This window comes from Chiloscyllium plagiosum, unplaced genomic scaffold, assembly GCF_037043375.1.
Source record: "Chiloscyllium plagiosum isolate Xiang-an unplaced genomic scaffold, Cpla_swu_hap1 HiC_scaffold_14, whole genome shotgun sequence".
NCBI classification, from domain to species: Eukaryota; Metazoa; Chordata; class Chondrichthyes; order Orectolobiformes; family Hemiscylliidae; genus Chiloscyllium; species Chiloscyllium plagiosum.
Genome location: NW_028270152.1, coordinates 77,454,961 through 77,482,350, shown reverse-complemented (window position 1 = coordinate 77,482,350; position 27,390 = coordinate 77,454,961). Strand labels below are relative to the sequence as shown.

At 48.6% G+C, this 27,390-nt stretch overlaps 1 protein-coding gene across 1 annotated transcript in view; it reads right to left on the bottom strand.

Moving 5' to 3' along the window:
- Window positions 1-27,390, bottom strand: part of LOC122546986 (cyclin-dependent kinase 17-like) — a 571,330-nt gene that overhangs the window by 424,513 nt on the left and 119,427 nt on the right. Inside the window, exon 2 of the mRNA XM_087994552.1 lies at window positions 10,044-10,195. Coding sequence (XP_087850678.1) covers window positions 10,044-10,170 — 127 coding nt within the window. The 5' untranslated portion in view covers window positions 10,171-10,195. The remainder of the gene's footprint in view (window positions 1-10,043; window positions 10,196-27,390) is intronic.

Genomic DNA, 27,390 nt, shown 5'->3' with positions numbered 1-27,390 from the left:
TAATCAGCATCCTGTTCCTGCCTTATCTCCATAACCCTTGATTCCACTATCCTTGAGAGCTCTATCCAACTCTTTCTCAAATGAATCCAGAGACTGGGCCTCCACTGCCCTCTGGGGCAGAGCATTCCACACAGCCACCACTCTCTGGGTGAAGAAGTTTCTCCTCATCTCTGTCCTCAATGGTCTACCCCATATTTTTAAGCTGTGTCCTCTGGTTCAGGACTCACCCATCAGCGGAAACATGTTTCCTGCCTCCAGAGTGTCCAATCCTTTCATAATCTTATACGTCTCAATCAGATCCCCTCTCAGTCTTCTAATCTCAAGGGTATACAAGCCCAGTCATTCCAATCTTTCAGCGTAAGGTAGTCCCACCATTCCAGGAATTGACCTCGTGAACCTACGCTGCACTCTCTCAATAGCCGGAATGTCTTTCCTCAAATTTGGAGACCAGAACTGCACACAGTACTCCAGGTGTGGTCTCACCAGGGCCCTGTACAGCTGCAGAAGAACCTCTTTGCTTCTATACTCAATCCCTCTTGTTATGAAGGCCAGCATGCTATTAGTCGCCTTCACTACCTGCTGTACCTGCATGCTTACCTTCATTGACTGGTGTACAAGAACACCCAGATCTCTCTGTACTGCCCCTTTACCTAAATTGATTCCATTTAGGTAGTAATCTGCCTTCCTGTTCTTGCCACCAAAGTGGATAACCATACATTTATCCACATTAAACTGCATCTGCCATGCATCTGACCACTCACCTAACCTGTCCAGGTCACCCTGTAATCTCCTAACAACCTCCTCACATTTCACCCTAACACCCAGCTTAGTATCATCAGCAAATTTGTTAATGTTATTACTAATACCATCTTCTATATCATTAATATATATTGTAAAAAGCTGCGGTCCCAGTACTGATCCCTGCGCTACCCCACTGGTCACTGCCTGCCATTCCAAAATGGAGCCGTTTATCACCACCCTTTGTTTCCTGTCAGCCAGAGCTGAAAATGTGTTGCTGGAAAAGCGCAGCAGGTCAGGCAGCCTCCAAGGAGCAGGAGAATCGACCGTTTCAGGCATGAGCCCTTCTTCAGGAACTTCTTCCTGTCAGCCAACCAACTTTCAATCCAAGTTAGTACTTTGCCCCCAATACCATGCGCCCTAAGTTTGCTCACTAACCTCCTATGTGGGACTTTATCAAAAGCTTTCTGAAAGTCCAGGTACACTACATCTACTGAATCTCCCTCGTCCATCTTCAGAGTTACATCCTCAAAAAATTCCAGAAGATTAGTCAAGCATGATTTCCCCTTCATAAATCCATGCTGACTCTGACCTATCCAGATCGCCTGTGGGGATTTACCCACATTAGTGAACCAGATGGGATGTATTTATGTAAGTTTCATGGTCACAATTCCTGAATTATTCATTTTCAATTTCAGGTTTCTTCACGGGATTTCAATTCCACCGACTGCTGTGCTTTGATCCCAGGATCACAGAGTATTTCCCTGGACAGCTGTCCAGTGAAACAACCTCTCTGCTATATAGCAAGCAGGAAGGTAAGTGGCGTGTTAGCCTTCATTGTAAGGAGAGTAAAGAGGTGCTGTTCTGATTGTACAGAGCTTTGATGAGGCACTTCTGGTCTCAAGGAAAAATTGTTCTGCATTAGAGGTGGTACAATGACTGGATTGGTCCCTGGAGTGAGGGGTTGCTTCTCTGGTCCCAGGCTGAGGAAATTGACCCTGTATTTTCTGGGCTTCAGAAGAATGAGGGGTGATCAAATTGAATCATGCCAGATTCCGAAGGACCTTGACAGGATCATGACTGGCTGATTGATTCCCCCGTCTGGGAACTCAGAATGCAGGATAAGGGGCCATTCATTTTGGACTGAGATCATAGTTGCATACAGTACAAAAAGGCTCTTTGGCCCATTGAGGCTGGACCGCCAAATTAGATTACATTACAGGAGTCCCACTTTCCCACACTAGGCTCACCGCCTTGAATGTTATGATACTTGCAGTGCTCATTCAAGTACTTTTCAAAGGTTGTGAGATTTCTTGCCTCCCAGCCAGGACGGCATTCCAGACCCCCAATACCATCTGGCTAAAAAGATTTTCCTCAAATCCCCTCTAAACTTCCCGGTCCTTCAATGTAAAATGATGGCCCCTCCCTCCCCCCACCTTATTGCTGATCCTCTGATATTCTATTCACATTGAGGTGAGGAGAAGATTCTTCACTCAGAGTGCTGTGAATATTTGGAACGCTCTACCCCAAAGGCCTGTGGATCCTTTACCAAGTTTAAGGATGAGATAGACACTGGTTTGGTCCTCGTTGAATCGAGGAATCCAGGGAGTAGTCAGGGATGTCAAAGCCCAAGGTCAGCCATGACAGTACTGAATGACAGAGCAAGTTCGACAGGCCTGTCAAATTGCTGCCCAGTTTCTTGTGTTCCGATCCCCTCTATCGCTCAGACTGCCTACCCCCTCCTTCACAACAGTCCTCCTTTGCCATTCTTAACCTGGCTCTGCTGCTGAAACTCTCACTTCTGACAACATCTCCTCCACCCTCCCTTCCTGGTCACTCACATACCTTCCCGCAAAACGCTGCTGCCCCCTCACACCCCAAGTCCCGTTAAACCAACACCCGTCTGCTAGCTGACCTACACTAGATCTGGTTGAGGGATGCCCTTATTTTCAAATGCTCATTCAGAGAAGCATAGACATGTTACAGTACAGAAGGGCACCATTCGGCCATCTTGTCCATACCAACTCAAGGCGCCCTTTGTAATCACATCTTTCTGCACATAGCCCATAGCCCTACAACACGTTAGGTGCAGATCCAGGGACAGTTTAAAAGAATTTAGGATCTCTGCCTCCACCACCAACCCAGACAGTGAATTCCAGACACCCATCACCCTTTGCATTCTAAAGTTTTTCCTCACATACCTTGCAATCCTTCTGCCACTTAGCTCAAATGCATGACCCTGGTTTTTGAACGCTGCCAAGGGGAACAGGTTTCCTCCTGTCTACTCCATTTCTACCCCTCACAATTTTGTACACCGTGGGCGGCACGGTGGCACAGTGGTTAGCACTGCTGCCTCACAGCACCAGAGACCCGGGTTCAATGCCCGCCTCAGGCGACTGACTGTGTGGAGTTTGCACATTCTCCCCGTGTCTGCGTGGGTTTCCTCCGGGTGCTCCGGTTTCCTCCCACAGTCCAAAGATGTGCAGGTTAGGTGAATTGGCCGTGCTAACCACTGTGCCTCCATCCCGCTCACAATCAACAACATTCCATTATTCTTCCTCATTATTTTCTGTAGTAACACATGACTTCACGTGATTTGTGATGGCAGGACACCTAGATCCCTCAGGTTTTGTAACTCCTCTTCATTTAAGCAGATATTCCATTCTTCCCGCCAAAATGGCAACTCCCTGCATTCTCTTCCATCCTGCATTTAACCTGACTATATCTCATTACAGATTCTCCGGTTCATCTTGACAACGCCCTTTCCTATCTCTTGGTCTCGTCAACAAACCTGAATACCATGTGTTCTGTCTTCCCCAACACACTGACCTAGACTATAAACAGTTGATGATCTGGCACTGATCAGCGTTCCATTGGTTATAATTTGCCAATCCCAAAAAGACCTATTTCTCCCCACTCTCTGCTTCCTGATAGCTAAACAATCCTTGATCCACGCTGATGCATTATCTCCGACACCACTTACTCTTATCTTAAACAGAAAGCTTTGACACGGTATGTTCTCAAACACCTTTTGGAAATCCAAGCCGGTCTATCAATTCCCCTCAATTCACCATGGATGTTACCCCAGTAGAGATTCTAACAGATTAGTTCAATAAACGCTTGATGAACTTAAACATTGCTAAAAGGAGACAAGAAGTTGGAATTTTTTCATCTTACATTCGTCAGAGCTAGAATACAAGGCTTGAAGAGAAAAAAAAAAGACAGCATTTTAAACAAAATAAGAAGAGAGTGCTGAATGGTTGTGCTATAATTGCCAAGGATGATGCAGCAAGAGCAGTTAACTGTCAATCTTAATTCTCAGACCCGGCAGGAGATTCTGATTGGTCAGGGCATTGCCATGGGGATACAACAGGGTTTGACAGTCTCCATGACCCCCTTTTTCTTTCGAAAATGTTACATTCATTAGTAAAACATGATTTCCCTTTCACAAAACCATACCGAACCTGCCTGATCACATTTATGATTTTTTAAATTATCCTGTCACAAACTCCACAATTCATGCAATTTCCCAACCACAGACATTAGGCTAATGATAGCATCCAGCCTTCTGCTTTCCTCTCTTCTTGAATAAAGTTTACACTTGCCATTTTCCAATCCTTTGGACGCCTACAAGAACCTGAGATATTTTGGGAGACTGAAACCAAGGCATCCATTAGCTGTGTTGCCATTTCTAAAACATCACAATATGGGGGACTTGTCAGTCTTAAAGTCCGATAGTTTTCCCAGCACCTTTTCCATGGTGATGGTTCGGGTCTGGAGTCACACATTAGCCAGACGGACTTGGGAAATATATCGCCATTCCTTCACTGTCGCTGGGTCAAAATCCTGGAATTCCCTCCCTACAGCGCATGGACTGCAGCGGTTCAAGAAGGTAGCTCACTGCCACCTTCTTGAGGCCAACTGGGGACAGACAACAAATACTGGATCAGTCAGTGACACCCAAACCCCATAAGTGAATGAATAGAAAGGGACACAATACAGATATCGTGCTTCATCAGGAGGATTGTGAAAATATTGACATAAATAAATGGAATAGAAATGTAAAGGGATTTCGTTCTTTCGAGATTTGAATAAGCCACCAGGCCCAGATGAAATGTATCCCAGGCTGCGAAGAGGAACAGGGGACGGAACGGTCGGAGTAATGACCATCATTTTCCAATCCGTCTGGCTATCGGCCTGGTGCTGAGGGACTGCAGCACTGAGGAAAAAACCAGACAATTTTGTACCCTCGACAGTGGGAAAATGTTGGGGAAATACTCTAGAGAAGATTAATCTTAATTTAAAAATTAATTATAATAGTCAGCACTGATTTAAGGGAAGGCTGAGTCAGACTAACTTGATTTAACTTACTGAAGGGGCAATAAAGGAATGAGAAATGTTGATGAAGATCTAACAGTCAGTGTAGTCTCCATGGTCTTTAGCAAGGCCTTCGAGAGGTCTCCACACAGCAAGCTGCTCAGAAAATGAACACTCATGGGGATCCAAGAGAAAGTGACAAGTTGGATCCAAAATTGATTCCGTGACAGGCCATAAAAGCTCATCGTTTGATAGATGTGTTTGCCATAGAAAAGCTGTTTGCAACGAAGTCACTGGGTTCAGTATTGAGTGCGTTGCTGTTCACGGTAGAAACGAATGACTTAGACTCAAAATGTAGATGGTTATCTTCCAAGATTCTACAGACAGTTCCTACGGTTTGGACGATAGCTAATGTGACCCTTTCATTTAAAAAAAACAGCTTGAGAAAAATTTGGGAATTCCGGACTGGTCAGCTTCATGTTGGTATTAGGCAAAATGCTAAACACCATTATCAAAGATTTAATAGCAGAGCAATTAGAAGGCAGTGGCAGGATTAGACAGAATGAGTGTGGATTTACAAATGGGAAATCATGCATGACCAATCTACTGAAATTCTTCAAAGGTGTAACTTGTAGAGTTGATCAGGGGAAGCCACTGGATGTGGTTTATTTGGATCTTCTGAAGGCTTTCAGTAAAGTCCCACATAAGAGATGAATGTGTAAGATTAAACCCTCTCGGATTGGGGATTATGTACTGACATGGATAGAGAACTGGTCAGCAGAAACGAAACAAAGAGTAGAAATAAGTGGGTCATTTTCGGAATGGCAGCCAATGACTGGTGAAGTGCCATACAAACCCAACCATTCACAATGTATACTAATGCTTTCGATGAGGAAGGTATAGGGGAGATGTCAGAAGTAGGTTCTTTATGCAGAGAGTGGTGGGTGCGTGGAATGCACTGTCAGTGGTGGTAGTAGAGTCAGAGACATTAGGGGCATTTAAGTAACTACTGAACAAGCACATGGATGACAGTAATTTGAGGGGTGTCTAGGTTAGGTTGATCTTAGATTAAGACAAATGCTTGGCACAACATAGTGGGCCGAACAGCCTGGGCTGTGCTGTACTGTTCTATGAGGGAACTAAATGTAAGATCTCTATATTTGAAACCTGAGTCGGGGGGAGGTGCTGAGCTTTGAGGTGGTTGCAGAGATGTTGCAGTGTGATTTGGACAGGCTGAGGGAAATAACTGCACAAAGGCTGGTATATTGTCACCAAGTTACCCTTTATTTACATGTGCACAGTAGATGGGCTCTGACCAGCCAGCTCAGAGCCAGTCCCTCGGCCTTCCTGAAAAATGTCCAGGTATTTAATTAGGACTTCACTCAGGCAGCCGTTTTCTAATCAAAACGTATTGAGCCAGTCAATACCAACCAATTCCACCCCAATAGGCTTGGGCTCCAGCCTCTTGTGACCATCAGTGGTAACTGCATCAACTGCTTTGCGCAGGAGATAGGAACTGAAGTCGTACACTTAATCTGTAATCATTCCCCGGCATACGGGTCGAGCAGACTTAAAAGGTTGCAGTCCAGGGCGAATCTTGTCAAAAGCTAGTTCTGCAAACATTGATACAGCTGCATTGGCACCGGCCTCCATGAGAACCAGGTGATTGTTTAAACCACAATTGGCACTTCTTTTGTTGGGTTGGATGCTAAGCAATTTTAACTGTTCCACATGTACGTGGACTTTCCAGGGTGTGCACTCTCCTACATACTGGCCTGTAAGTGCTCTTACTCAAGTCAGGTGTAGGACTCATAGGACTCTTCCGCCGTCTTGAGTCTGCGTACCGGCAACTCCCTCAATAGCTGCTCAGCCCAGATCCTGAAGACCATTTCAGCCATTTGGCCGAGGTCCATCTTAGTTTTGGGATTTTAAGCAAATGATAAACTGTTTCTCGCAGCTGGATGAATACCCAATCCCTCGCATAGAGGACTTACGTGCAAAACTGGCTGTGGGGGAGGCGGGGTGTGGGGGGGGGGGGGGTTGGGGGGCAGCTATCCTTCACAAAGCTGGACATACCCCGCAATTGTGACTAGATGAGGGTTCCCAGAGGCCTACCACAGTAATCCCAAGAAGTGTTTGTACCAATATACAGGACTAACCTTTGGGGTATTGTCAGCCTGTGCCCTTTTCCAGCAGACAATGGAGAACATTTTATAAGGTCTACCCCGGATTGATATTTATCTGGATGACTTACTAATAACCAGGAAGACCATTAAGAGCACTCGGAGACTTTAGACATAGTGCTTGAACATTTCTCCCAGATGGGCACATACCTCAGAAAGGAAACGCGTGTGATCCAGGGACCCTGGGTGACATACTCGGGTGACAGAGTTGACAAGAACGCGTTACCCCCATTGGAAGATAAAGTGAGGCTTCTACATTTGTACCAGAGCTTATGTCTTCCTTTGGGTTTGTGAGTTATTACGAAAGGTTCATAACTTGGCCTCCATCTTGGCAGCAACCTGACACCTGCTATTGAAAAAGGATCAGCTTTGGAAATGGTCACGTAGCCAAGAAGTGCAAAAGCAGCTCTCGTAATCTAAGGTGGTGGCCCCTACTATCCCAAGCAAGATCTGGTGCTGACCTGCAATGCCCTCTTCCCAGTGACCCAACAGAAAGGAACCCCCCCCCCCCCCCCACCGATAGCGCTGGCTTCCCAGACTTTGGCTAATGCAGAGCACCAATTCGGCCGGAGAGAGAAGGAAGGTTTGGCAGTCATCTTTGGTGTGAGGAAAGTCCGCCAATACCTTTTACGGACACAAATTTGTAACAGCAACAGACCACAAAGCCCTGCTAGGGCTGCTTAAAGAAGACAAGGCTGTGCCAACTACAGCTTCTGGTTGAATTCGGAGGTGGGCCCTTATTCTCAGTGTGTGCTACTACAAGTTGGAACACTGTCCAGGAGGCCAAGCAGTAAATGCAGATGTTTTGAGCCGCTTCCCAGTGACAGATACACCACCAGTGGTGCCTCCCTGGAAGAATCCATTCTGGTTTTAAGCTTTCTGGACACACTTCCGGTCACCACTGACAATATCCGACTTTTATGGAGACAAAAATAACCATGCTGGTGAAACTAAAACAGCTGGTGGTGATGTGGGAAACGAAAAGGCCATCATAACCAGAACTGAACCGTTCTCGACCCAGCGAGGCCAGATAGTATGTCACTATGGGGAGCAAGAGGGACTGTCCCGAGCAAAAGCTTGCCACCGGAACTGGCTGAACTCCACAAGGGTCATCCAGGGGTTTCCAAATGGAAGATGCTGACAAGGAATTATGTCTGGTGGTCAGGGTTGGATGCTGACATTGGCTGCGTTGGTGGCACAGTGCCCCAGATCACCAGCAAGGATAAAATGTACTGCTAGCATCTCTTGCAGACTCGTGGGAAGAGCTGGACTCAGTTACCCGTCGAACGATGCTGGTCCTTTCTTGGGCTTAATGCTCTTGGTCATTGTGGACGCCCATTTCAAAGTGGTTGGACATGCAGAGAGTTCATTCAGCAAGCTCAGGGATGACGATTGAAAAGCTGCGAGCATGGTTCGTGATCCCAGGGCTCCCTGATTGGCCCAGGTTAACAGTCCCCAATCGAGAAGTTCATAGTCAATAAGATCAACCTGTCCTTGTTCCAATCACTACATCGGGCAAGTGCATGGCAGATGCAGTATAATGTGGATAGAATCATACAGTAGGAAAGAGACCCTTCAGTCCACCGAGTCTACACTGACTAAAATCTCTCAATCTCTCCTAGTCCCACGTTCCCACACTAGACCAACAGCCTTGAAAGTTAAGACAATTCAAGTGCTCAGCCAAGTAGGTTTTTTCAAGGTTGTGAGGTTCCTGCCTCAACCACCCGCTCAGTCAATGCACTCCAGACCCCCAGCAGCCTCTGGGCAAAACGTCTTTTCCTCAAATCCCCTTTCAACCTCCTGCCTTTCACATTAAAATGATGATCCCTTGTTACTGACCCTTCAACCAAGCAGAACAGCTGTTTTCTTTTCACCCAGTCCATGCCCCTTGTAATCTTATACCCCTCGGTCAGGTACCCCCCCCCTCAGTCATTTCTGCTCCAAAGAAAATAACCTGAGCTAATCCAGCCTCTCTTCATTGCTGACCTGTTCCATCCCAGGCAACACCCTGGCGAATGTCTCTGCACCCCTTCCATTGCAATTATATCCTTCCTATAGCGCAGTAACCAGATTGCACTCAAGTGCATGACCTCACATTTATCAGGGTTAAATACCTGTCTGACCAATCTGTTTCTATCCCACTGTAACCTATACACTTCCTCCACTGTCAACCACCCAGGCTAATCTTAGTGTCATCCACAAACTTATTTATCGTCCTCCCCCATATTCTCATTCTCACCTCCACCATTTAGAATACTGCAATCAATATGGTGCACCATTGCAAGCTGGGCTCCAGCCACACAAATAGCCTTGTCTCACCACTGTCTGTGTCCCCTGTCACCAAGCTAATTTGGATCCACTTGCTAAGTTACCCTGGGTCCTATGTACCTTTACCTTCTCTATCAGTTCCTCAGTGGGATCTTGTCAAAAGCCTTGCTAAAATCCACATGCATTACCTTAACTCTACTCCCATTTTGGTAACCTCCCTGAAAAATTCCACCAGGTTTGTTCCAGAGGCCCTCCCTCTGACGAAGCCATGCTGGCTATCCCTGACCAAATCTTGCCTCTATAAATTATGTCCCACAGAATTTTCTCCAATAGTTTCCCAAACACGGATATGATTCCCAGGTCTGTAATTCCCTGGTTTATTTTTCCAATCCTTCTTGAAAATCTCAGCTTGGCCATCTCAACCTCGTTTTCTGTAAGCCTTCAACCTGTTCCTGATTGAAGCTGGGGGTCAGCAGAGAGGAGAGCTGGATTCCCACTCTGGGTCGGGGGGGGGGGGGGAAGGGATTGACTGCTCACCATTGTCCTTCGAGTTATTCTCCTCCAAACTGATCTGCTCAGCCAGCTGGGAGAGGGAGTCATCAAGAGGCCGTCTGCTGCGTAGAGTTATCGACAGTCTACGTTTGATGATTCGTAACCTGTCCATCAGCTCTCCAGACTGCGTGTGGTCCCTGCAAACAGGAGCAGAGTGCAGAATAATTAGCTCACTGAAACATAGCAATAGAAGTAGGCTTTTCAGGCCTTCGGGCCTGCATGGCCATTCATTTTGATCATGGCTGATCATCCAACTCAATAGCCTATTCCCATTTTGATTCTTCTAACCCTAAGAACTATATCCAAATCCTTCCTGAAAATATTTAATGCTTTGACCTTGATGCTTTTCCATGACAGAGAATTCCACAGGCTCACCACTCTCTTGGTGAAGAAATTTCTCCCCACCTCAGTCCTAAGTAGCCTCCCTCTGTATCCTCAGACTGGGATCCCTGATTCTGGACTTCCAGGTCATTGGGAACATCTTCCTACGTTTATCCTGTCCAGTCCTATTAGAATTTCACAGGTTTCTACAAGACCCCTCCTCATTCTTCGAAATTCCAGTGAACATATGGCTAACCAGTTTAATCTCCTCCATGTAACTCTCCTTCCAATCCAGGAATCAGTCTGGTTAAACCTTTACTGTACTCCCTCCATAGCCAGAACATCCTTCCTCAGATAAAGTTAAAAATCACACAGCACCAGGTTATAGTCCAACAGCTTTATTTGGAAGCACTAGCTTTCAGAGCACTACTCCTTCGTCAGGTAGCTAGTGGGGCAGGATCATAGGACACAGAATTTATAGCAAAGGATCATATTGTGTGTCAATATATAGGGTAGGAGGATGGGTCTGGGTGGGTACTGTTCAGAGGGTCGGTGTGGACTTGTTGGACCGAAGGTCCTGCTTCCATACTGTAGGGAATCTAATCTTCATACCAGCTGCCTATACCTGTCATATGCCTCCTTCTCCTTGACCAGAGCCTCAATATCTCTAAATAAAAACCAAAAGAATTTCTGGAAAACAGAAATTGTTGGAAAAGCTCAGCAGGAGAGAAATCAGAATTAATATGTCTGTTCCGGTGACCCTTCCTCAGAGCTGGGTTTTTTTTTTCTAATGAGATCTGAGCGGCAGGAGCAGACAGAAACAATGGGCTTGGCCAGGCAGTCCTGTTTGTGGATTTTAAGAGGGAGGTAGCAACGAGCTGTGCAGGATGGGGAGACTATCAACTTCAAGGCTGTGGGGGGGGGGGGGGAGGGGATGGAGTGGAAGTGAACACCAGATGAAATAAGGTTTGTGATCGTGGTGGATAGAATGGCCTGATGTTCGATGGTGGGGTCACGATCCAAGGGGATCAGGAGGAGGTATCTAAGAGCTAGCTCTCAGTCTCTTCAATTAGAGGTCAGTCCACCAGACAGCATCAGTCCCACCTTTATCAGCAGGCTTAATCGCAAAGTCAGGGTCAGATCTGAAAGCATTGAGTGCAGTCATGGGAGAATAGGTTGGAATGGGTGAGGGAAAATAGGAGAAATTAAGAGGACCAACCACACATTGACGATTCTCAATGTACAGTCAGTGCAGATAAAAGGTCAGGGGATGGGTCCAGGTGGAGGGAGAGTGTTGGAGGTGGTCGAAGGAGTCTGTGGAACGGGGAGAGGACTCTTGTCCAAAGAAATAGACACAGAGGCAGACACGACGGTAGAAGAGTTCAATGTCAGTCGTACCCAGAAATCGCTAAGGTACAAAACTGAGACCTTTGCTGAGTATAGAACGCACAGAATCAGAGAGTGGAAGGTCGGGAGGGATAGTGAATATATGACAGGAGGTGGGGTTGGGAGACGGGATGGAGTCAGACGGAAGGGGAGGGAGGTTTCCGAAGGGCTGTGCGTATCTCTGAGTTGTTGCATCTTGTGTACATTGATGCCTGATAGGCAAAGAGTACGTTTTGTGAGCACGTTGAATGAGCTGGAGGATGAAGTGGAACTGGGGAAAAGTGCAGCTCAATATCCCTACTCATCTGATGTTCCCTACTCCTTTCACACTAACAGGAACACGCTGTCTCTGAACTATCAGTATCTCACTTTTGAAAACCTCCCACTTGCCAGATGTCCCTTTCACAGCAAGCAGCCTCCCATAATCAAGCTCCTGTTCTAATACCATCAAAATTGGCCTTGTCCCAATTTCAAACTTCAACCTGCGGACCAAGGCCTATCTTTTCCCCTAACTATTTAAAAACGAGTAGAATTATGGTCATCGGTCCCAAAGTGCTCCCCCACTCCCCGCCACAGAGTTACATGCTCTGTCTTATTTCTCAGCCCCAATTAAATAGTTTCATTGGATGATTCTCCAGAAATATAAGTGCCGCCATGGTGTTTTCCCTACTCAAAAATGTCACTCCTCCTCCTCTCTTAGCTCCCTTTACGTCCTTCCTACAGCAAGTACACCCTGGAACATTGAGCTGCCGGTCCTGTCTCTCCCTCAGCCACGTTTCTGTAAAGTTCCTGGGGAGCACAGTGGCTCAGTGGTTAGCACTGCTGTCTCACAATGCTAGGGACCATGATTCGGTCCCACCCTGCATGGAGTTTGCACATTCTCCCCCTGTCTGTGGGTGCTCCAATTTCCTCCCACATTCCGAAGATGCGCAGGTCGGATGGATTGGCCATTCTGAATTGACGATAGTGTGCAGGCTAGACAGGTTAGCCATGTTCCAGGGATAGGGAAGTGGGATGGGTCTGGGTGGGATGCTCTCTGGAAGGTCAGTGATGGACAGAATGGCTTCCACACTGTAGAGATTCCATGATCCCAGACCCATGTTCCCTTCCATGCCCTAATTTCATCTGCTTTACCTGTCAGGCCTCTTGCATTGAAATAAGTGGAGTTTAATTCATACCTCTTGCCTTGTTCTCTGCTGTGCTCTTTCCTCCCTGCTCTATTTAACTTGCTCTCTTTAACTTCTGTACCGGCCTCAACCTTCTCTCATCCCATTACTGCTTAAACTCCTGCCCCCTGCCAGACTAGGTTAAAACCTCCCAAGTAGCTCTACTAAACCTCACTGCCAGATTTTTGGCTCCCCCTCCAGTTTAAGTGCAACCTATCCCTTTTGTACAGGTCACCTCTGTCCCAAAAGAGACCCCAATGATGCAATGATCCCAACGCCTGGCCGCTGCACCAGCTCCTCAGCCACACATTCATTTGCCCTATCTTCCTATTCCAACTCTCATCAGCATATGGCCCTGGGAGTAATCCAGAGATTACTACCCTTGAGGTCCAACTTTTGAACCTCCTACCTAACTGCCTATCTGCAGGAGCTCATTCCTTTTTCCACCTATATCGTTGGTACCAAAGTGTACAATGATCTCTGCCTGCTCACGTTCTCCTTTCAGAAATTGCTATACTGCCTGGCCTCGGTGGTGGGCAAGTTGTTGGGGGGAATCCTGAGGGACAGGATGTACATGTATTTGGAAAGGCAAGGACTGATTTGGGATAGTCAACATGGCTTTGTGTGTGGAAAATCATGTCTCACAAACTTGGTTGAGTTTTTTTGAAGAAGTAGCAAAGAAGATTGAGGAGGGCAGAGCAGTAGATGTGATCTATATGGACTTCAGTAAGGCGTTCGACAAGGTTCCCCATGGGAGACTGATTAGCAAGGTTAGCTCTCATGGAATACAGGGAGAACTAGCCATTTGGATACAGAACTGGCTCAAAGGTAGAAGACAGAGGGTGGTGGCGAAGGGTTGTTTGTTAGACTGGAGGCCTGTGACCAGTGGAGTGCCACAAGGATCGGTGCTGGGTCCTCTACTTTTTGTCATTACATAAATGATTTGGATGTGAGTATAAGAGGTACAGTTAGTAAGTTTGCAGATGACACCAAAATTGTAGGTGGAGTGGACAGCGAAGAGGGTTACCTCAGATTACAACAGGATCTGGACCAGATGGGCCAATGGGCTGAGAAGTGGCAGATGGAGTTTAATTCAGAAAAATGGAAGGTGCTGTATTTTGGAAAGGCAAATCTTAGCAGGACTTATACACTTAATGGTAAGGTCCTAGGGAGTGTTGCTGAACAAAGAGACCTTGGAGTGCAGGTTCACAGCTCCTTGAAAGCGGAGTCGCAGATAGATAGGATAGTGAAGAAGGCGTTTGGTATGCTTTCCTTTATTGATCAGAGTATTGAGTACAGGAGTTGGGAGGTCATGTTGCAGCTGTACAGGACATTGGTTAGGCCACTGTTGGAATATCGCGTGCAATTCTGGTCTCCTTCCTATTGGAAAGATGTGAAACTTGAAAGGGTTCAGAAAAGACTTACAAGGATGTTGCCAGGGTTGGAGGATCTGAGCTACAGGGAGAGGCTGAACAGGCTGGGGCTGTTTTCCCTGGAGCGTCGGAGGCTGAGGGGTGATCTTATAGAGGTTTACAAAATTATGGGGGCATAGATAGGGTAAATAGGCAAAGCCTTTTCCCTGGGGTCGGGGAGTCCAGAACTAGAGGGCATAGGTTTAGGGTGAGAGGGGAAAGATATAAAAGAGACCTAAGGGGCAACATTTTCACGCAGAAGGTGGTATGTGTATGTATGCCAGAGGATGTGGTGGAGGCTGGTACAATTGCAACACTTAAGAGGCATTTGGATGGGTATATGAATAGGAAGGGTTTGGAGGGATATGGGCCGGGTGCTGGCAGGTGGGACTAGATTGGGTTGGGATATCTGGTCAGCATGGACGGGTTGGACCGAAGGGTCTGTTTCCACGCTGTAAAACTCTATGACTCTATGCTTCAAGGTGTCTTTAACCCTGCCACCAGGGAGGCATGTGCTGTTTTGGAATCCCACTCGCTGTTGCAGATCACAGTCCCCGATCACAGTCACTCATTTGGACTTTGCCATACCCTGCTTTACAGTCGAGCCAGTCATGGTGCCAAAGACCTGGCTGCTGCTGCTGCTGCTATTTTTCCTGAGAAGCTACCTCAGCCTTCCCCTTCCCTCATGCCCAGTCTCCAAAACAGTATACTCTTTTGAGGGGAGAGCCACAGGAGACCCCGGGATTACCTGCCCACCTCTCCCAGCAGTTATCCATCTTCCTGACCGTACCTTCAGTGTGACCACCTCTCTGAAGCTACTATCACAGTCTCTGCCTACTGTGTGCTGCTCAATGCCGTTATGAACTTGACCAGACCCCCTCAAAATATTTTAAGTAGGTAACCTCAACCCTAATGTTTGCTTATTTCAAAGGAAAATGTAAAATGCTGTGTTCTCAATGCAATTCAACTCCCCAAACGACTCGATGTTAAGTAAAACGCAATTTATTCAAACAATGTCATTAAAATACAACAACAAAAAGAAGTTAGAATAACAACCCTATTGGAAAACCTAACAGAATAATAGATACAGTAACTATTACCAATTAACTATTCTAATATAGTAACAAACCATAAGCCTACCCCTTGGCAAATTCAGAAAATAATTTTTTCTTACAGGAAGTCCAACAGCAGAGAGAAACCCCACTTTCTAGCTGTAGCTGACAGAAGGAAACAACAGCTTCTAGTTCTTCAAACCCCAGCAACCGATATCCTGCTGAGACTCCAACAACAGTTGGTTAAAGGCTAACCCTAAAACTAAAAGAAAAACTAACAAACCTGGTGGTCTGTGAGAGCTGGCCACACCCATTCAGGCTGCAATTATTTTTTTAAAAATCCCCAAGACTGAAATTGGTATTGGAAGCCAATCTCTGATTTATGAATCAATTCATAATCACTGGCCATTTCCGGTGCTGACCCTGCGGTTTTAAATCTCTGCTGTTCTATATGAGTTCCCTCTACTTCAGAAAGTGAATTTCTGAAATCCTATAAGATAATTGTCCCTCTAAGAGCATCGTATGTTTCATCTATTTTCAATGCCCGAATCAAAATTATTTTGATTGATCCTTTCAAACTCAATGTATGTTTGACCAGAGTCCCTCCTCAGATTCCTGAAACGTTGTCCATAAGCTGCTGGTATTAGCTCATATGCACTTAAGATGGCATTTCTCACCTCAATATATTCCCAGATGACTCGGCTGAGAGTGATCTTCAGGCTGCTTCTATTGTTCCAACGTTTAAAGAAAGCCCCAAGGCCTCGAAAGCTGTTTACTTTACTGGTATTCCAAGTGGACACCTCTACACCTCTGTCTTAAAACCTCACTTTAAAAAAAAGGACAAAATAACTTCTTAAAGCCACAGCATTGTCACAGGGATTCTAACTGCCACTCCAACGACCCATGTGATCTGAGAGAAGCTATAGCCATCCACAGTTCCTGCAGACATAGTTGCCAGGGAAAACCAACTATTCCCCCATCTCTCACATCTGACAGAAGGAGTATATTACGCCACTGACTGCCACCTCTGCCCCTTTAACAATTAGGAGACTTAGGGGGAGAAAATGGTCTTGCTTTTCCTTGTTGCTGCTCAACAAAACCTTGTAATCACCCAGGCCCGCTCGAAGATCTAACCAGCAGCACCTTGGCAACAAAGCAGCCCCTTGCAAAACTGTCCGGAACGAGACAGCAATGCCTCCCTCCCCCATTTCCCTAAACTCCAACACTGAGTTCAACTCCCGGCATTGGCACACCCATGCTAGTCACACACTGGGCTGGGAACACTTTAGACCATGCTTTTACACTACAAGGCCTACCCTGCTCCGAGAACCAGATTTAACCAGCTCGGCGATGCTCAGTTTGGGTTCTGTTAAAGCCCAAGAGTGGGGATGGGGAGTGGCCTGTATCGATGGGGAGTGTCAGTGGTGGGTAGTTGTGTGGGGGTGGGGAGCGACCTGTATGGATGGGGAGTGTCCGTGGTGGGTATTTGTGTGGGGTGGGGAGTGGTCGTGGTGGGTATTTGTGTGGGGGTGGGGAGTGACCTGTATGGGTGGGGAGTATCCATGGATTGTATTTGTGTGGGGGTGGGGAGTGACCTGTATGGATGGGGAGTGTCCGTGGTGGGTATTTGTCAGGGAGTGGGGAGTGACCGTGGTGGGTATTTGTGTGGGGATAGGGAGTGACCTGTATGGTTGTGGAGTGTCCGAGTTGGGTATTTGTGTGGGAGTGGGGATAGACCGTGGTGGGCAGTTGTGTAGGGATGGGGAGTGACCTGTATGGTTGGAGTGTCGTGTTGGGTATTTGTGTGGGGGTTGGGAGTGACCTGAATGAATGGGGAGTATCCACGGTTTGTATTTCTGTGGGAGTGGGGAGCGACCTGTATGGATGGGGAGTATCCGTGGTGGGTATTTCTGTGGGGATGGGGAGCGACCGATGCAGGTAATCGTGTGGGAGTGGAGAGTGTACAGTGTGGATTGTTGTGTGAGGATGGGGAGTGTACCGTGTGGATTGTTGTGTGAGGATGGGGAGTGTACCGTATGGATTGTTGTGTGAGGATGGGGAGTGTACCGTGTGGATTGTTGTGTGAGGATGGGGAGTGTACAGTGTGGATTGTGTGAGGACGGGGAGTGTACCGTGTGGATTGTTGTGTGAGGATGGGGAGTGTACCGTGTGGATTGTTGTGTGAGGATGGGGAGTGTACTGTGTGGATTGTTGTGTGAGGACGGGGAGTGTACCGTGTGGATTGTTGTGTGAGGACGGGGAGTGTACCGTGTGGATTCTTGTGTGAGGATGGGGAGTGTACCGTGTGGATTGTTGTGTGAGGATGGGGAGTGTACCGTGTGGACTGTTGTGTGAGGATGGGGAGTGTACCGTGTGGATTGTTGTGTGAGGATGGGGAGTGTACCGTGTGGATTGTTGTGTGAGGATGGGGAGTGTACCTTGTGGATTGTTGTGTGAGGAAGGGGAGTGTACCGTGTGGATTGTTATGAGAGGATGGGGAGTGTACCGTGTGGATTGTTGTGTGAGGATGGGGAGTGTACCGTGTAGATTGATGTGTGAGGATGGGGAGTGTACCGTGTGGATTGTTGTGTGAGGATGGGGAGTGTACCGTGTGGATTGTTGTGTGAGGATGAGGAGTGTACCGTGTGGATTGTTGTGTGAGGATGGGGAGTGTACCGTGTGGATTGTTGTGTGAGGATGGGGAGTGTACCGTGTGGATTGTGTGAGGATGGGGAGTGTACCGTGTGGATTGTTGCGTGAGGATGGGGAGTGTACGGTGTGGATTGTTGAGTGAGGATGGGGAGTGTACCGTGTGGATTGCTGTGAGAGGATGGGGAGCGTACCGTGTGGATTGTTGTGTGAGGATGGGGAGTGTACCGTGTGGATTGTTGTGTGAGGATGGGGAGTGTACCGTGTGGATTGTTGTGTGAGGATGGGGAGTGTACCGTGTGGATTGTTGTGTGAGGATGGGGAGTGTACCGTGTGGATTGTTGTGTGAGGATGGGGAGTGTACAGTGTGGATTGCTGTGTGAGGATGGGGAGTGTACTGTGTGGGTTGTTGTGTGAGGATGGGGAGTGTACAGTGTGGATTGTTGTGTGAGGATGGGGAGTGTACTGTGTGGATTGTTGTGTGAGGATGGGGAGTGTACAGTGTGGATTGTTGTGTGAGGATGGGGAGTGTACCGTGTGGATTGTTGTGTGAGGATGGGGAGTGTACCGTGTGGACTGTTGTGTGAGGATAGGGAGTGTACTGTGTGGATTGTTGAGTGAGGATGGGGAGTGTACCGTGTGGATTGTGTGAGGATGGGGAGTGTACCGTGTGGATTGTTGTGTGAGGATGGGGAGTGTACCGTGTGGATTGTGTGAGGATGGGGAGTGTACCGTGTGGATTGTTGTGTGAGGATGGGGAGTGTACCGTGTGGATTGTTGTGTGTGGATGGGGAGTGTACAGTGTGGATTGTTGTGTGAGGATGGGGAGTGTACTGTGTGGATTGTTGTGTGAGGATGGGGAGTGTACCGTGTGGATTGTTGTGTGAGAATGTGGAGTGTACCGTGTGGATTGTGTGAGGATGGGGAGTGTACCGTGTGGATTGTTGTGAGAGGATGGGGAGTGTACTGTGTGGATTGTTGTGGGAGGATGGGGAGTGTACCGTGTGGATTGTTGTGTGAGGATGGGGAGTGTACAGTGTGGATTGTTGTGTGAGGATGGGGAGTGTACCGTGTGGATTCTTGTGTGAGGATGGGGAGTGTACCGTGTGGACTGTTGTGTGAGGATAGGGAGTGTACTGTGTGGATTGTTGAGTGAGGATGGGGAGTGTACCGTGTGGATTGTTGTGTGAGGATGGGGAGTGTACCGTGTGGATTGTTGAGTGAGGATGGGGAGTGTACCGTGTGGATTGTGTGAGGATGGGGAGTGTACCGTGTGGATTGTTGGGTGAGGATGGGGTGTGTACCGTGTGGATTGTTGTGTGAGGATGGGGAGTGTACCGTGTGGATTGTTGTGTGAGAATGTGGAGTGTACCGTGTGGATTGTGTGAGGATGGGGAGTGTACCGTGTGGATTGTTGTGACAGGATGGGGAGTGGACTGTGTGGATTGTTGTGTGAGGATGGGGACTGTACCGTGTGGATTGTTGTGTGAGGATGGGGACTGTACCGTGTGGATTGTTGTGTGAGGGTGGGGAGTGTACCGTGTGGATTGTGTGAGGATGGGGAGTGTACCGTGTGGATTGTTGTGAGGATGGGGAGTGTACCGTGTGGATTGTTGTGTGAGGATGGGGAGTGTACTGTGTGGATTGTTGTGTGAGGATGGGGAGTGTACCGTGTGGATTGTTGTGTGAGGATGGGGAGTGTACAGTGTGGATTGTTGTGTGAGGATGGGGAGTGTACTGTGTGGATTGTTGTGTGAGGATGGGGAGTGTACCGTGTGGATTGTTGTGTGAGGATGGGGAGTGTACCGTGTGGATTGTTGTGTGAGGATGGGGAGTGTACCGTGTGGATTGTTGTGTGAGGATGGGGAGTGTACCGTGTGGATTGTTGTGTGAGGATGGGGAGTGTACAGTGTGGATTGTTGTGTGAGGATGGGGAGTGTACCGTGTGGATTGTTGTGTGAGGATGGGGAGTGTACCGTGTGGATTGTTGTGTGAGGATGGGGAGTGTACCGTGTGGATTGTTGTGTGAGGATGGCGAGTGTACAGTGTGGATTGTTGTGTGAGGATGGGGAGTGTACAATGTGGATTGTTGTGTGAGGATGGGGAGTGTACCATGTGGGTTGTTGTGAGAGGATGGGGAGTGTACTGTGTGGATTGTTGTGTGAGGATGGGGAGTGTACTGTGTGGATTGTTGTGTGAGGATGGGGAGTGTACCGTGTGGATTGTTGTGTGAGGATGGGGAGTGTACCGTGTGGATTGTTGTGTGAGGATGGAGAGTGTACCGTGTGGATTGTTGTGTGAGGATGGGGAGTGTACCGTGTGGATTGTTGTGTGAGGATGGGGAGTGTACAGTGTGGATTGTTGTGTGAGGATGGGGAGTGTACCGTGTGGATTGTTGTGTGAGGATGGGGAGTGTACCGTGTGGATTGTTGTGTGAGGATGGGGAGTGTACCGTGTGGATTGTTGTGTGAGGATGGCGAGTGTACAGTGTGGATTGTTGTGTGAGGATGGGGAGTGTACAATGTGGATTGTTGTGTGAGGATGGAAGTGTACCATGTGGATTGTTGTGAGAGGATGGGGAGTGTACTGTGTGGATTGTTGTGTGAGGATGGGGAGTGTACTGTGTAGATTGTTGTGTAAGGATGGGGAGTGTACTGTGTGGATTGTTGTGTGAGGACGGGGAGTGTACAGTGTGGATTGTGTGTGGATGGGGAGTGTACCGTGTGGATTGTTGTGTGAGGATGGGGAGTGTACCGTGTGGATTGTTGTGTGAGGATGGGGAGTGTACCGTGTGGATTGTTGTGTGAGGATGGGGAGTGTACCGTGTGGATTGTTGTGTGAGGATGGGGAGTGTACCGTGTGGATTGTTGTGTGAGGATGGGGAGTGTACCGTGTGGATTGTTGTGTGAGGATGGGGAGTGTACAGTGTGGATTGTTGTGTGAGGATGGGGAGTGTACCGTGTGGATTGTTGTGTGAGGATGGGGAGTGTACCGTGTGGATTGTTGTGTGAGGATGGGGAGTGTACCGTGTGGATTGTTGTGTGAGGATGGCGAGTGTACAGTGTGGATTGTTGTGTGAGGATGGGGAGTGTACAATGTGGATTGTTGTGTGAGGATGGGGAGTGTACCATGTGGATTGTTGTGAGAGGATGGGGAGTGTACTGTGTGGATTGTTGTGTGAGGATGGGGAGTGTACTGTGTGGATTGTTGTGTGAGGATGGGGAGTGTACCGTGTGGATTGTTGTGTGAGGATGGGGAGTGTACCGTGTGGATTGTTGTGTGAGGATGGAGAGTGTACCGTGTGGATTGTTGTGTGAGGATGGGGAGTGTACCGTGTGGATTGTTGTGTGAGGATGGGGAGTGTACAGTGTGGATTGTTGTGTGAGGATGGGGAGTGTACCGTGTGGATTGTTGTGTGAGGATGGGGAGTGTACCGTGTGGATTGTTGTGTGAGGATGGGGAGTGTACCGTGTGGATTGTTGTGTGAGGATGGCGAGTGTACAGTGTGGATTGTTGTGTGAGGATGGGGAGTGTACAATGTGGATTGTTGTGTGAGGATGGGGAGTGTACCATGTGGATTGTTGTGAGAGGATGGGGAGTGTACTGTGTGGATTGTTGTGTGAGGATGGGGAGTGTACTGTGTAGATTGTTGTGTAAGGATGGGGAGTGTACTGTGTGGATTGTTGTGTGAGGACGGGGAGTGTACAGTGTGGATTGTGTGTGGATGGGGAGTGTACCGTGTGGATTGTTGTGTGAGGATGGGGAGTGTACCGTGTGGATTGTTGTGTGAGGATGGGGAGTGTACCGTGTGGATTGTTGTGTGAGGATGGGGAGTGTACCGTGTGGATTGTTGTGTGAGGATGGCGAGTGTACAGTGTGGATTGTTGTGTGAGGATGGGGAGTGTACAATGTGGATTGTTGTGTGAGGATGGGGAGTGTACCATGTGGATTGTTGTGAGAGGATGGGGAGTGCACTGTGTGGATTGTTGTGTGAGGATGGAGAGTGTACTGTGTGGATTGTTGTGTGAGGACGGGGAGTGTACAGTGTGGATTGTGTGTGGATGGGGAGTGTACCGTGTGGATTGTTGTGTGAGGTTGGGGAGTGTACCGTGTGGATTGATGTGTGTGGATGGGGAGTGTACCGTATGGATTGTTGTGTGAGGATGGGGAGTGTACCGTGTGGATTGATGTGTGTGGATGGGGAGTGTACCGTGTGGATTGTTGTGTGAGGATGGGGAGTGTACTGTGTGGATTGTTGTGTGAGGATGGGGAGTGTACCGTGTGGATTATTGTGTGAGGATGGGGAGTGTACAGTGCGGATTGTTGTGTGAGGATGGGGAGTGTACCGTGTGGATTGTTGTGTGAGGATGGGGAGTGTACCGTGTGGATTGTTGTGTGAGGATGGGGAGTGTACCGTGTGGATTGTTGTGTGGGGATGGGGAGTGTCCCGTATGGATTATTGTGTGAGGATGGGGAGTGTACAGTGTGGATTGTGTGAGGATGGGGAGTGTACAATGTGGATTGTTGTGTGAGGATGGGGAGTGTACCGTGTGGATTGTTGTGTGAGGATGGGGAGTGTACAGTGTGGATTGTTGTGTGAGGATGGGGAGTGGACCGTGTGGATTGTTGTGTGAGGATGGGGAGTGTACCGTGTGGATTGTTGTGTGAGGATGGTGAGTGTACAGTGTGGATTGTTGTGTGAGGATGGGGAGTGTACCGTGTGGATTGTTGTGTGAGGATGGGCAGTGTACCGTGTGTATTGGTGTGTGAGGATGGGGAGTGTACAGTGTGGATTGTTATGTGAGGATGGGGAGTGTACCGCGTGGATTGTTGTGTGAGGATGGGGAGTGTACCGTGTGGATTGTTGTGTGAGGATGGGGAGTGTACCGTGTGGATTGTTGTGTGAGGATGGAGACTGTACCGTGTGGATTGTTGTGTGAGGATGGGGAGTGTACTGTGTGGATTGTTGTGTGAGGATGGGGAGTGTACAGTGTGGATTGTTGTGTGGGGATGGGGAGTGTACCGTGTGGATTGTTGTGTGAGGATGGGGAGTGTACAGTGTGGATTGTTGTGTGTGGATGGGGAGTGTACAGTGTGGATTGTTGTGTGAGGATGGGGAGTGGACCGTGTGGATTGTTTTGTGAGGATGGGGAGTGTACCGTGTGGATTGTTGTGTGAGGATGGGGAGTGTACAGTGTGGATTGTTGTGTGAGGATGGGGAGTGTACAGTGTGGATTGTTGTGTGTGGATGGGGAGTGTACAGTGTGGATTGTTGTGTGAGGATGGGGAGTGTACCGTGTGGATTGTTGTGTGAGGATGGGGAGTGTACTGTGTGGATTGTTGTGGGAGGATGGGGAGTGTACCGTGTGGATTGTTGTGTGAGGATGGGGAGTGTACAGTGTGGATTGTTGTGTGAGGATGGGGAGTGTACCGTGTGGATTCTTGTGTGAGGATGGGGAGTGTACCGTGTGGACTGTTGTGTGAGGATAGGGAGTGTACTGTGTGGATTGTTGAGTGAGGATGGGGAGTGTACCGTGTGGATTGTTGTGTGAGGATGGGGAGTGTACCGTGTGGATTGTTGAGTGAGGATGGGGAGTGTACCGTGTGGATTGTGTGAGGATGGGGAGTGTACCGTGTGGATTGTTGGGTGAGGATGGGGTGTGTACCGTGTGGATTGTTGTGTGAGGATGGGGAGTGTACCGTGTGGATTGTTGTGTGAGAATGTGGAGTGTACCGTGTGGATTGTGTGAGGATGGGGAGTGTACCGTGTGGATTGTTGTGACAGGATGGGGAGTGGACTGTGTGGATTGTTGTGTGAGGATGGGGACTGTACCGTGTGGATTGTTGTGTGAGGATGGGGACTGTACCGTGTGGATTGTTGTGTGAGGGTGGGGAGTGTACCGTGTGGATTGTGTGAGGATGGGGAGTGTACCGTGTGGATTGTTGGGTGAGGATGGGGTGTGTACCGTGTGGATTGTTGTGTGAGGATGGGGAGTGTACCGTGTGGATTGTTGTGTGAGAATGTGGAGTGTACCGTGTGGATTGTGTGAGGATGGGGAGTGTACCGTGTGGATTGTTGTGACAGGATGGGGAGTGGACTGTGTGGATTGTTGTGTGAGGATGGGGACTGTACCGTGTGGATTGTTGTGTGAGGATGGGGACTGTACCGTGTGGATTGTTGTGTGAGGGTGGGGAGTGTACCGTGTGGATTGTGTGAGGATGGGGAGTGTACCGTGTGGATTGTTGTGAGGATGGGGAGTGTACCGTGTGGATTGTTGTGTGAGGATGGGGAGTGTACTGTGTGGATTGTTGTGTGAGGATGGGGAGTGTACCGTGTGGATTGTTGTGTGAGGATGGGGAGTGTACAGTGTGGATTGTTGTGTGAGGATGGGGAGTGTACTGTGTGGATTGTTGTGTGAGGATGGGGAGTGTACCGTGTGGATTGTTGTGTGAGGATGGGGAGTGTACCGTGTGGATTGTTGTGTGAGGATGGGGAGTGTACCGTGTGGATTGTTGTGTGAGGATGGGGAGTGTACCGTGTGGATTGTTGTGTGAGGATGGGGAGTGTACAGTGTGGATTGTTGTGTGAGGATGGGGAGTGTACCGTGTGGATTGTTGTGTGAGGATGGGGAGTGTACCGTGTGGATTGTTGTGTGAGGATGGGGAGTGTACCGTGTGGATTGTTGTGTGAGGATGGCGAGTGTACAGTGTGGATTGTTGTGTGAGGATGGGGAGTGTACAATGTGGATTGTTGTGTGAGGATGGGGAGTGTACCATGTGGGTTGTTGTGAGAGGATGGGGAGTGTACTGTGTGGATTGTTGTGTGAGGATGGGGAGTGTACTGTGTGGATTGTTGTGTGAGGATGGGGAGTGTACCGTGTGGATTGTTGTGTGAGGATGGGGAGTGTACCGTGTGGATTGTTGTGTGAGGATGGAGAGTGTACCGTGTGGATTGTTGTGTGAGGATGGGGAGTGTACCGTGTGGATTGTTGTGTGAGGATGGGGAGTGTACAGTGTGGATTGTTGTGTGAGGATGGGGAGTGTACCGTGTGGATTGTTGTGTGAGGATGGGGAGTGTACCGTGTGGATTGTTGTGTGAGGATGGGGAGTGTACCGTGTGGATTGTTGTGTGAGGATGGCGAGTGTACAGTGTGGATTGTTGTGTGAGGATGGGGAGTGTACAATGTGGATTGTTGTGTGAGGATGGAAGTGTACCATGTGGATTGTTGTGAGAGGATGGGGAGTGTACTGTGTGGATTGTTGTGTGAGGATGGGGAGTGTACTGTGTGGATTGTTGTGTGAGGATGGGGAGTGTACTGTGTAGATTGTTGTGTAAGGATGGGGAGTGTACTGTGTGGATTGTTGTGTGAGGACGGGGAGTGTACAGTGTGGATTGTGTGTGGATGGGGAGTGTACCGTGTGGATTGTTGTGTGAGGATGGGGAGTGTACCGTGTGGATTGTTGTGTGAGGATGGGGAGTGTACCGTGTGGATTGTTGTGTGAGGATGGGGAGTGTACCGTGTGGATTGTTGTGTGAGGATGGCGAGTGTACAGTGTGGATTGTTGTGTGAGGATGGGGAGTGTACAATGTGGATTGTTGTGTGAGGATGGGGAGTGTACCATGTGGATTGTTGTGAGAGGATGGGGAGTGCACTGTGTGGATTGTTGTGTGAGGATGGAGAGTGTACTGTGTGGATTGTTGTGTGAGGACGGGGAGTGTACAGTGTGGATTGTGTGTGGATGGGGAGTGTACCGTGTGGATTGTTGTGTGAGGTTGGGGAGTGTACCGTGTGGATTGATGTGTGTGGATGGGGAGTGTACCGTATGGATTGTTGTGTGAGGATGGGGAGTGTACCGTGTGGATTGATGTGTGTGGATGGGGAGTGTACCGTGTGGATTGTTGTGTGAGGATGGGGAGTGTACTGTGTGGATTGTTGTGTGAGGATGGGGAGTGTACCGTGTGGATTATTGTGTGAGGATGGGGAGTGTACAGTGCGGATTGTTGTGTGAGGATGGGGAGTGTACCGTGTGGATTGTTGTGTGAGGATGGGGAGTGTACCGTGTGGATTGTTGTGTGAGGATGGGGAGTGTACCGTGTGGATTGTTGTGTGGGGATGGGGAGTGTCCCGTATGGATTATTGTGTGAGGATGGGGAGTGTACAGTGTGGATTGTGTGAGGATGGGGAGTGTACAATGTGGATTGTTGTGTGAGGATGGGGAGTGTACCGTGTGGATTGTTGTGTGAGGATGGGGAGTGTACAGTGTGGATTGTTGTGTGAGGATGGGGAGTGGACCGTGTGGATTGTTGTGTGAGGATGGGGAGTGTACCGTGTGGATTGTTGTGTGAGGATGGTGAGTGTACAGTGTGGATTGTTGTGTGAGGATGGGGAGTGTACCGTGTGGATTGTTGTGTGAGGATGGGCAGTGTACCGTGTGTATTGGTGTGTGAGGATGGGGAGTGTACAGTGTGGATTGTTATGTGAGGATGGGGAGTGTACCGCGTGGATTGTTGTGTGAGGATGGGGAGTGTACCGTGTGGATTGTTGTGTGAGGATGGGGAGTGTACCGTGTGGATTGTTGTGTGAGGATGGAGACTGTACCGTGTGGATTGTTGTGTGAGGATGGGGAGTGTACTGTGTGGATTGTTGTGTGAGGATGGGGAGTGTACAGTGTGGATTGTTGTGTGGGGATGGGGAGTGTACCGTGTGGATTGTTGTGTGAGGATGGGGAGTGTACAGTGTGGATTGTTGTGTGTGGATGGGGAGTGTACAGTGTGGATTGTTGTGTGAGGATGGGGAGTGGACCGTGTGGATTGTTTTGTGAGGATGGGGAGTGTACCGTGTGGATTGTTGTGTGAGGATGGGGAGTGTACAGTGTGGATTGTTGTGTGAGGATGGGGAGTGTACAGTGTGGATTGTTGTGTGTGGATGGGGAGTGTACAGTGTGGATTGTTGTGTGAGGATGGGGAGTGTACCGTGTGGATTGTTGTGTGAGGATGGGGAGTGTACTGTGTGGATTGTTGTGGGAGGATGGGGAGTGTACCGTGTGGATTGTTGTGTGAGGATGGGGAGTGTACAGTGTGGATTGTTGTGTGAGGATGGGGAGTGTACCGTGTGGATTCTTGTGTGAGGATGGGGAGTGTACCGTGTGGACTGTTGTGTGAGGATAGGGAGTGTACTGTGTGGATTGTTGAGTGAGGATGGGGAGTGTACCGTGTGGATTGTTGTGTGAGGATGGGGAGTGTACCGTGTGGATTGTTGAGTGAGGATGGGGAGTGTACCGTGTGGATTGTGTGAGGATGGGGAGTGTACCGTGTGGATTGTTGGGTGAGGATGGGGTGTGTACC